The following is a 12,013-nucleotide window of genomic DNA, read 5'->3' as shown; positions in this document are numbered from 1 at the left end:
AAATCGATTGCTCAGCCGGTAAAGTATTTTGGTTCATGTGACTGAAACTTGTAGGCAAAACAACAATCTAATCCATTTGGTCCAATATTAGCTACTGTAGTAAAATACCAGAATTACTGTGATCATGTTTTGCAACAGAAAGTAAAGGCAATCCTTCTGCCTTCTGATTAGACCTGAGGTGAGTTAATTTGTTCCCTATGAACACTGAACATTTTCTGTTGGAAAATAGGTAGGCAGAGAATAATCCTATTTGTTTAAACAATTTATCTGATTAAAAAATCAGTGCTTTAATAAATATAAAAATAGTGAACAGAAAGACATAAATAATTTTATAAGATTCCTAGAAACAAATGTGGTTTATTCTCGGTCCCCCTATAGTGTTAGCTTTGGTGATTTAGTGTGCAATCAATTTACACAGCTCAAAATTTGTTTTACACTACATATGTTTTTTGCTTCTCTAAACTGTGCTCTGTACACAACACATGTGAATCTTGCAACTGCATGTTGGTAGTGTTTTAGAAATCTAAAAATTGTATTCCTTATTAACTGAATCAACAAACATATATGGATTTCCTACCATGTGTCAAGTCTTGAGATAGGTTCTGGAGAAATTAAAAGTGGCAATGACACGCCCTCAAGGATTTTAAGTTCAAGGAAGAGACACATAATTTAACTAACCATTAGAGTACGAAGTAGTAAGAGCTTTCCCATTTACAACAGAGATATGCACAAGCAAAGAGGATTTGTGGATGCACACCCCAGCTTTCTCGCTGACTGTGACAACTCTGAGTTACATGGCAAATGATTTCTAAGAGACTCTCCACCAGCCTGGGACCTTGGTTGTCCACAGCAATAACCTTCTCATTAAACCACTCTCTTCCTTCTTTTATTTCCCCACCCCCTTGCAATAATCCCTGGGACCTCAAATAAGGTACATGCATGCAAATCATTTATCTCAATTCTTATTGCAGAATAACTCAAGCTAAGACACAGAGCAAACCCCATCCCTTTGGCAATTACGGTTGATTCAGGGGTGGGCATGGACCTGGAATAGTCCCAGACAGAGCCTTTCCCTGGAACTGATGCTGAGAGCAGCTTTCTCTTTCTGCCAATGTTTCAGTTGGTGCAGCCAACACCATGTTACCTTCACATGGAGATCTATATGCTGGAGGAGAAGAGTGTGTGTGAAAAAATGTGTCCTGGCAGTTCCTATAGTTTTTTCTTTAATTCTGAAAACTACCTGGTATCCTTACTAGTTAAGCTACCTGTAAATCCCATTTCTTATCAAAGTTAGCAACAATCACAGGTAAGACAGTATAAGAAAAAGATCAAGAGAACATTTGTTTGAGAATTGCTCATTATTTGTGTGTGAAAAACTCTACTGCAGTTAATAAAATAGAGTTAGCTGAATAGATCTGGATAGGAATAAATAGGAGAGGAATAGCATAGAATTAATTCATTGTACTTTGAGTTTTGGCAGACTTTTAGCTGTCACTGCACATATTCAAAACAAATATCCTTCACATGAATATGTATCAATTTCTAAAACAAAGGACTATGGAAAATTTAGTTCGGAACAAAGTATATATACATCTCACTCCTTTAAATCTCCCAAACTTACGCTTTCCCTGCAAAGCTTTGGCTTATTTTAAATGCGATCCACATCTACTTTATTTTTTCTTACAATGTCCACTGCATTTCAGCAATCTCGTTTCCTCAGTCCATTGACATATGTTGCTAGGTGGTAACAAAACTCCATCTCAGAAATGTCAAACTAAATGAATGAGGCAAAATCACGGAAAACAAGGTTATCCTGTGAGCTGTCCAAGTTCCCAGGTGCTGAATGCTCTGATCCATCAGCCCAGCTGAACTCAGGGAGGCACACTGCAGTCCTCTAGCTGGTCAGTGTCCCTGAGTTCCAGTGCCACAAAAGGACATTTCTAAAAAACAACTTAAGGTCAAAATGCCCTGTGTCCCAGATAACACTAGTTATGCTAAAAGTAGAAATGGTGCAATGCATCCAACTTTCTAAATCTTTAACTTGAAAAAAAATTAACTACAGTAAAATATTTAAGGAAATAGCTTATTTTTTATTTATAACTGTACTATGACATTTACAATTTAATATAACAGTAATAGTGACTGACGAATTGTGTTGAAGTGTGTTGCAATAATAACTTGTTCACCTAAAATTAGGAGATCCATATTAACTTGGAAATAACTAATTTATCATAACAAAATTTTGATCTGGATGTTGAGGATACAATATCTACTGCATGAATAAAATTACAAGCATGCAACTTCAGAGTTTAACTTGAAAGATTTGATAATTGAGAAAGAAAAAGTAACACAAATTAATTAACCAGTGCTTTTCCAGAAGACTGCCTGGTCTGCTAGTCACGTAAACATTCTAGGTTTCTTATTAGTGTTTCATGAGGCATCTTTGTTCCCTCTTTCTACTTTTAACCTATTGTTGTCTCTATACGTAACGGGAATTTCTTTTAGATATCATGTAGTCCTGTTATTTTGTTTAGTCTGATTGTTTCTGCCTTTTAACTGAAATGTTTTTTAAAAATCATATTTAATGTAATTATTGCTATATATGGTTTTAAATAAATTGTCTTGCTATTTGCTTTTTACTTGTCATATCTGTACTTTGTTCCTTTACACTTGCCTCCTTTTGGATTATGTCATTTTAAGTTTTCATATTATCTCCTGCTAAGGAGGCAGCCATATTTCACAAGGCATAGTATCAACTTCCCAAACTCTAACTGGAAGTGGGTTTGGCCTTTGACATGATGGCAGACACCACAGAGACCGGCAGGGGCTTGTGGCATGGTGTGATGTGAAAAGATAAAGCTGGCCAGTCCCAGGTTATTTAATGGGAGTCTGAGTAAGGAAGTGTGAAGAGAATTTTCCACTCAGCAGTAAGTGCTGAAGCTGAAAGGTCATGATATAGAGACAAGGGAAACTGTGCTACATTATCTGCATGGCAATATTACAATATTGTAATGACAATATTAAAAGAATCTGACACTTTCAACATGAAGAGATATTTGCAGACAGAATGAGGAAGAGAAACTCTGTGAGAAGGTACAATGGGAGCAAGATGGCCATTCATGGGTAGATAGACCATCCTCTCTTTCCCATATTTCTCAATTCCAATCCCAGTCTATGTGTATGCCAGTAATAAAGTTTTCTTAGGGTAACTTGAATGACCTTCTGTTCCTCAAACTAAAAAATCCGAGTAGATATTGACATTATAATGTCACTTCAATTATATGGTGCTTAGTTATAGCACTGAAAAAGTAAGAGAAAAGAAAATCCTCAAAAATATTAGCAAGAAAAATATAAAAATGATATTAGCAGCAAAATATATATATATAGTTATACTTAGTTATTCTATAACCATGGAAATAATTGTTTAAATGGTCATCATAAATATTAAAATATTTAATGTATTTTAAATAGTGATATAAATTTGATTTTTTTCTGACACAAATATGTTGAAATAATTACAACTGACTCTTTTATAAGTCTATAATTTTCTTTCCTTTTTTTCTTTGCATTTTTTTAAACATAACTGGCATGGGTTTAAATGGATGACTGATTATTTAGCTATGAATCAAAAGCAGTTAAATTTGCCTCATCTGCTAACTGCTTTGAATAAATCTGATCATTGAAGCTCAATTTTACTTTAAGATTGGTTGTCACATTAACTCATTTGCTTTCCAGATAGTTTCAGTTCTTTTTGTTCAAACACTTAAAGACTTTAAAACAACAACATTAGCATTAACTCTACTTCCACAGGAGATTTAGTAAAGTAGTCCTCCCTTGATTCTTTCATTTGAACTCATTAGAAACTAGCATAATTTTATTCAGACATTACTTGAAATAGAGTACTATGAGAACTCAGAGATGAAATGTTTTCTCCCTCCCAATTTTTTTTCGTAACTTCCATTATGAGCATATTTTCCAGACTCTTTACTACTGATTCCGATTTTCACACTCTAAAGTGAGGATTGCTCATCTCTACCCATCTCCTCTCTCTTTGCAGGATTTAAAGGTGAACACTGTGAAATTAACATGAATGAGTGCTTCCCCCTTCCTTGTCAGAACTGTGGTGACTGTAAAGTTGGGGTCAACAATTTCAGGTAGAGAAAACCAAAAAACATCTATATACATGTTCATGCATCTAGATGTATCAAAATGTATGCATATTTATAATGTCAATGGACACATTGAACAACACTTCTGCTTAATTAACAATTTGCTGTGCTATGGTTATTTGAATTTTCAGCTTTAAAATTTTACAACAATGGAGTTATTAAATTTCTTGTTTAAAAGGAGTGTTTGCAGACCTGGGTTTTCTGGACCCCTATGTGAAACTAATGAGTGTTCCTCTAAACCTTGTCAAAATAATGGAATCTCTGTGGATCTGACAAGTAGGTCAGAGGCTACATTTTTTTTCTGAATCAGTTATTTTATATGTAAAATATAACAAGTAATATAGTGAACACACATGTACCCATTATTCAACCTAAGAAGCTGAACATTGCTGATACTCTTCTGTTTGTCCTCAAGTACTCCTCCACTCTCCCACCCAATTATATTGAATATCCTGAATTTATATTTATTGCCCTTTCCTTTAGTATACATAAATTAACTATTTGTATGTATGGCTGAACAAAACACTCTTTAGTTTGCATATTAATGTAATTGAGATAATATTGTGTATTGTCTTCCGAAACAATCCATTTGGTTGAAGATGACATTTCTGCATTATCTGTTAGTGCATGTGTCTGTTGCTCATTTTTAACTATTGTAGAATATTCCATTTAAATATATGCCAACGGAATTTATCATTCTCCTGGTTGTAGATATTTGGGTCATTTGTCTCTTTTTTCCTAGAAATAATAATACTATCAAGGTTTTCAAATATTTCTCCAACTATGCAAGTACAAATGTCACTCTAGGTTTCATACCCAGAGAATATTTGGACCTTTGGGTGGCCACTTTCACATTTATTATATCATGGGGTTTTTTCCCAGTGCACTTTGAAAATGGAATATTCACACTGTTAAGAGAGTGAGTAAATGTTCCTATTTGCAGTGTCAAAATGTTCCATTTGGGCTTATCTGCTGTGTGTAAATTATACCTCCTTTTGGTTTTCCTCTGTGTTCCCATATGTGAGAACACATATACATTTCAAGATATTTCATTTTCTTTCTAGAAATGCCTATTTATGGCATCTGCCCATTAATGTACTCTTCTTATTGATTTTTAAGAACCTTTATATATTCTAATTAATACTTCTGTTAGTTGTATGTATTGGGTAGGCCAAAAAGTCTGTTTGGGTTTTTCCATAAGATGTTACAGAAAAACCCAAACGAAAGTTTTGGCCAACCCGATACTACTGAAAATATATTCTACTGTTTGTGGCTCGACATTTCACCTCCTTTATGAAAATTGTGAGTACTAAAACTTATTTTTAATGTAATTGAATTACTCATTCACTTTGTGTATGGCTTGCTTTGTTAAGTCTTGTTTAAAAATGTTTACCCTAGGATTAAAAGATGTTTCTTACATTTCCTTTTAAAATATTTAAGCTTCTGCCCTTTATATATTTTTTAACATGTTTATTGGAGTATAATTGCTTTACACTGGTGTGTTAGTTTCTGCTGTATAACAAAGTGAATCAGCTATACGTATACATATATCCCCATATCCCCTCCCTGTTGTGTCTCCCTCCCACCCTCCCTATCCTACCCCTCTAGATGGTCACAAAGCACCAAGCTGATCTCTCTGTGCTATGTGGCTGCTTCCCACTATCTATTTCACATTTGGTAGTGTATGTTTGTCCATGCCACTCTCTCATTTCATCCCAGCTTACCCTTACCCTTCCCTGTGTCCTCAACTCCATTCTCTACGTCTGTGTCTTTATTCCTGTCCTGCCCCTAGGTTCCTAAGAAACATTTTTTTTTTTTTTACTTCCATATATATGTGTTAGCATATGGTATTTGTTTTTCTCTTTCTGACTTACTCACTCTGTATGACAGTCTCTAGGTCCATCCAACTCACTACAAATAACTCAATTTTGGTTCTTTTTATGGCTGAGTAATATTCCATTGTATATATGTGCCACATCTTCTTTATCCATTCATCTGTCAATGGACACTTAGGTTGCTTTCATGTCCTGGCTATTGTAAATAGAGCTGCAATGAACATTTTGGTACATGACTCTTTTAGAATTATGGTTTTCTCAGGGTATATGTCCAGTAGTGGGATTGCTGGGTCATATGGTAGTTCTATTTTTAGTTTTTTAAGGAACCTCCATACTGTTCTCCATAGTGGCTGTATCATTTTACATTCCCACCAACAGTGCAAGAGGGTTCCCTTTTCTCCACACCCTCTCCAACATTTATTGTTTGTAGATTTTGTGATGTTGGCCATTCTGACTGGTGTGAGGTGATACCTCATTGTACTGTTGATTTGTATTTCTCTAATTATTAGTGAGGTTGAGCATTCTTTCATGTGTTTGTTGGCTATCTGTATATCTTCCTTGGAGAAACGTCTTTGGAGAAAGGTCTTCTGCCCATTTTTGGATTGTGTTGTTTGTTTTTTTTTGATATTGAGCTGAATAAGCTGCTTGTAAATTTTGGAGATTAATCCTTTGTCAGTTGCTTCATTTGCAAATGTTTTCTGCCATTCTGAGGGTTGTCTTTTCGTCTTATTGTTTCCTTTGTTGTGCAAAAGCTTTTAAGTTTCATTAGGTCCCATTTGTTTATTTTTGTTTTTATTTCTATTTCTCTAGGAGGTGGGTCAAAAAGGATCTTGCTGTGATTTATATCATAGAGTGTTCTGCCTATGTTTTCCTCTAAGAGTTTTATAGTGTCTGTCTTTACATTTATGTCTTTAATCCATTTGGAGTTTATTTTTGTGTATGGTGTTAGGGAGTGTTCTAATTTCATTCTTTTACATGTAGCTGTCCAGTTTTCCCAGCACCACTACTGATGGGGCTGTCTTTTCTCCATTGTATATTCTTGCCTCCTTTATCAAAGAGTTTATCTCTTTGGGTTTATCTCTGGGCTTTCTATCCTGTTCCATTGATCTATATTTCTGTTTTTGTTCCAGTACCATACTGTCTTGATTACTGTAACTTTGTAGAAGATTTTGAACTCAGGGAGCCTGCTTCCTCCAGCTCCGTGACAAAATTCAACACCCATTTATGATAAAAACCCTCCAGAAAGTAGGCATAGAGGGAAATTACCTCAACATAATAAAGGCCATATATGAGAAACCCATAGCCAACATCATTCTCAATGGTGAAATACTGAAACCATTTCCACTAAGATCAGGGACAAGACAATGTTGCCAACTCTCACCACTATTATTCAACATAGTTTTGGAAGTTTTAACCACAGCAATCAGAGAAGAAAAAGAAATAAAAGCAATCCAAATTGGAAAAGAAGAAGTAAAACTGTCACTGTTTGCAGATGACATGATACTATACATAGAGAATCCTAAAAATGCTACCAGAAAACTACTAGAGCTAATCAATGGATTTGGTAAAGTAGCAGGATACAAAATTAATGCACAGAAATCTCTTGCATTCCTATATACTAATGATGAAAAATCTGAAAGAGAAATGAAGGAAACACTCCCATTTACCATTGAAACAAAAAGAATAAAATACCTAAGAATAAACCTACCTAAGGAGACAAAAGACCTGCCCTTTACATTTAAATCTTCATCTATCTGAATATTGTGTGTGTGTGAGCTGTGTGGTGTAAGGGAAGCACATAAGTTCATTTTTTCCATGTGACTAACCAGTTGTGCCTGCTACTCATTTTGAATGAGTACATTTTTACTCGCTGATCTACCTGATCGGCAATGCTTTCTTGTTGCAGATCAAGTTCCCATACATGACTATGTGTATTTCTCTGTCTCTATTCTGTTTCCTTAGTTCAATTAGTTGTCCACCTGTCAGTACCATAAATATTTACTACTTACATTTGAAAACCTCAATACTGATAGTGCATGGCATCTCATATTTTTAATCTGCTTCAAGAAGATTTAGTTACTTTTGACAGTTTCTTCTGTTCCGCATAACACCTTACATTCCAACAAGCAAACAAAGACCAGGTAGAAGTTTAATTGGAATTTAATCAAATTTGTAGGTCAATTTGAGAAGAATTGATATTTATTGATTTATTTGGGCCTTTTAAAATATCTTTCCAAAAAAGAAAATGAACAAATTCAACTGGACATTCATTGATTAAGATTAAAAAAAGACTAATTTGTCAGGTCACAGTTGCTCTCCTGGTACCAAGGGCTATGTCTGTGTGTTTTAATAGAGTTCCAACATCTAGAATTGCTGTAAAATTTGTATCACAATCTGCTAAAATTTCTGATAATCTTCTATTATTTCTATGGCCTTCTGGCCTTGCACTGCCCAATCTGATGAAGTAGATGGGACCATGCTTGAATCCACCCCTGCAACTATCAAGACTTTCAAGGGCACACTAATTACTACAAGGCCCATAGGGATACAGAATTGCTTTCAGTTTAAAATCTTGATAAGTCTGAAGGAGCATTACAAGATCTTCCAATTGGGCTTTCCTCCATAATAGCTCTTATTCCAATATGAAAATTCTATTATTAAGTATATTAACTACACTATACATTCTGGGACTGTGGGGAAAAGCAAAAGAAAATAAAACAAAACAAGACGGATTTATTACCCATCTACCAGATCTGAATAATCTTTTACTCCTATTGGTGAAGCAGTGGTATTTCAAAAACAAGTATAAGTTCAGAGGGAGCTGAACTCAATGACTCCTAAAAGTCTGAACATTTTAATTTCATCAGTGAATAGTCATATGAATAAAAGGTCTCAGCTCCCTCTGAAGAAGGCTTTAGGATGATATAAGAAACATCTGTGACTATATCACAAGATCCTAATGCAAAGGGGCATCCTTCAGTTGAGGGACTGCGTCTGTGACATAGCTTAGGTTCGAAATTATGTAAGCACCTAGGAATCCCAACAAAGACAACTGGAATTACATTGCTGCCTTGCAGATCCATATATTTAGTTCTATACATACAAAGTAGCATCATAGCATACTGTCCTCCTGTTTCATTTCTACAAAGTCATCACCAACTAGCCATTGCCAAGAGTATCTGTGAATCTATCCGTTGATCATCATTCTGTTTCTCTGATTTATGTGGTTATTTGCTCATTGTTGTATCTGGTAGTCACTCATATCTAACAGGCTTTATCCCATTATTCTTGGATCCCATTATTCTCATTCATATCAGGGACCCTAGCTTCCCTGCAGCAAGCCACATTGTCACCTCCAGTCTTTAAAGGACTATCACCACAAAGCTCATTGACACAGTAGTGACCCTTACCCACTCTACTTCAGTCTTGTGAGTGGAGTGCCCTCCTGGGTGATGGAGTGTCTACCTAGGAGATTGAAATGCCCTTCTATATCCTGTGGGGATAGAAAGTAAGAGGTAACTGGGCAGCTTACACATAATTGATCCATTCAGACATTTCCATTAACAATGAGCCTATGAACTCTGGCACTTCTACCTCACTAACCTAAACTGGAATTAAGCTCTGTTTTTGATCAGACAGCCTATCTGACACCACACCCAATGTTAGCATCTTAAATCTTTTCTCTCCATCCATTTCAATAAATTCAGCTCATTTAAGTCATATTTATTCTCCCTTGGTCTGATCACCTTAGATCCAATCCCACACATTCTCCCCAGTTTTGTGACAATACAGATTTCTGGGGTTTTATGCAATTCATTCAAGGCATAGGCTATCTGTTTCCAGTTAAATGTTTCCATCTCTCATCAGCAAAGGTGGAATCTAACCCTTTTTATGATCTGAAACCAATGAGAAATGCTTGGGAGAGGCAGGAGAAAACTGGCAACAGTTTATAAGTCAACTCTTTCAGAGGTATTTAACGGAAGGCTTGTATGCTGAGAAATGCAGATTCCCTAAGTCACAGGGGAGGTGTTGTGTCTCCCAGTAGGGAGGTTAAAGTGAATTCAGAGATGTATAGTTCTCAGCCATGTCTATCCTCTCTCTACAGAGGTATGAACTCCTTCAAAATTACTATACAGGCTGTTGGCTGCTGTTGTTTAGCAAAACAACTGAAAACTCAGTGGTTAAAAATAACAATCATTTATTATTTTCATATCTGTGGTCTTCTAAAATTTGGCTAATATACAATGGGTTCACCCAGGTTTCTGTGTAACACAGCTGATGGGGGAGGTGTGTTCGCAAGTCTGTTATGTCAGTTGAAATGCTCCACTCCAAATGTCTCTCGTCCTCTTTGGGCTAGCATGTTCTTCTCATGGAGTGGCAGAGGTTCAAGAGAACGAGCAGAAACATGCAAAGCCTCTTAAGCCCTGGGCTCAGAAATAGCACCCTTCTTCTTTACCTATAGGTCACTGTCCAAAGAAAGATTCATGGCCAAGCCTGAATGTGTGGGGCAAACAAGCTCTCTTCCTATGGTAAAGCTCTGACCAGGAAGTGGTAAATAACTAAGATAAAAAATGCTATCAACTAAACAGAAGCAAGGATTAGTACTTGGAAAATATGTCTACTATTTGCAGACTGAAGCATGAGGTATCAACTGCCTGGCATTTCTAATTCACCCTGCATGAGGCCTGAGAGATAGCTCTGAGGCAGAGACTGGGATAAAACGTATAGTAGAACCAAAATGACCTTACAAGTCTAAATGAAGGTTTTCCATATGAATTCATTGCATGGCTCTGGAAGACCATTTTCCCAATTCCAGAATAAGATCTCAAAGAGAAACAGAAGGAAGCCACTCAAAATGCCCTCTGCTTGAAAGAGAACCACGTGGTGGGTTCATGAACACAAGAATGATGAGTTCATTTACAGGGTTGATATTGACCCTTCAATCTATCTGATGACAGCAAAGTGTTTACAAAACCGAGAAAATCCTAAAAATCTTGATGGAAAATAACCAACTACTACTGGTGAGCAAGCTAACAGTCCAACATGCAGATCACTAAAGAGCTTTTGTGCATATTAATCCTCAAGCTCAACTCATGATTAGGAAAAACTGCTGACAATACAATATTCTGACTGAGCTGTGATTGAAATACAGCCTCTTCAGACATGAAACAGATGTTGGAGCTTTCTGAATATAGCTTTTGATCACCAGATTAGTGGTGCACTGCCCAGTGCCAGCATCTTTTTCCAGAGATCCCCCCCCCCCCCCAGAGATCAGAAAGTTAGGGAAGGAAATAAAGGTGTCCCAGCCTAAGGCCTGGCTCTATTCAGAGACATCCTTTGAGGATGATAGTGTAACAAATAGGAGATATTTGAAACCCCAAGAAAATTTCTCTCTGGTTAAAAATGAAATGGCAGCCACTTTGGAAGACAGTTTAGCAGTTTCTTGCAAAATTTACAATATGATCCAAAAATCACACTACTCGGTATTTGTTGAAACTTATATTCCACTCAAAAAACTACTAACAGATGTTTATATAGTGGTTTTATTCATAATTGTCAAAACTTGGAAGCAGCCAAAATGTCCATCAGTAAATGAATGTATGAATAAACTGTGATACATCCAGACAATGGAATATTAGTACTAAAAAGAAAGGAGCTGTCAAGCTATGAAAACTCACAGAGGAATCTTAAATGTGTATTACTAAATAAGAGAAGCCAATCTAAAATAGTTTACATTTATTATTATTCCAACTATATAACATTCTGGAAAAGGCAAAACTATGGAAACCATAAAAAGATAGTGGTTGTCAGATTTTAGAGGAGATGAAGGGATGAGTAGATGAATCTCAGAAGATATTTAGGTTAGTGAAATTCTTCTGTACACTATGGTGGTGCACAAGACACTATACTTTTGTCAAAATCCATAGAATGTACAGTACCAAGAGTGAACCCTAATGTGAACTATGGACTTGAGTGATAATATTGGGTTCATCATTTATAATAAATGTC

At 36.0% G+C, this 12,013-nt stretch overlaps 1 protein-coding gene across 1 annotated transcript in view; it reads left to right on the top strand.

The window, feature by feature from the left end:
• The window catches only part of EYS (eyes shut homolog), a 1,734,738-nt gene that overhangs the window by 569,037 nt on the left and 1,153,688 nt on the right, over window positions 1-12,013 (top strand). The window contains exons 15-16 of the mRNA XM_061207220.1: window positions 4,058-4,154; window positions 4,348-4,449. Coding sequence (XP_061063203.1) covers window positions 4,058-4,154; window positions 4,348-4,449 — 199 coding nt within the window. The remainder of the gene's footprint in view (window positions 1-4,057; window positions 4,155-4,347; window positions 4,450-12,013) is intronic.

The sequence above is a fragment of the Eubalaena glacialis genome, chromosome 12 (genome assembly GCF_028564815.1).
Source record: "Eubalaena glacialis isolate mEubGla1 chromosome 12, mEubGla1.1.hap2.+ XY, whole genome shotgun sequence".
Classification (NCBI taxonomy): domain Eukaryota; kingdom Metazoa; phylum Chordata; class Mammalia; order Artiodactyla; family Balaenidae; genus Eubalaena; species Eubalaena glacialis.
Note: the sequence above shows the minus strand (reverse complement) of the source record. Positions and strands in the feature narration are given on the sequence as shown.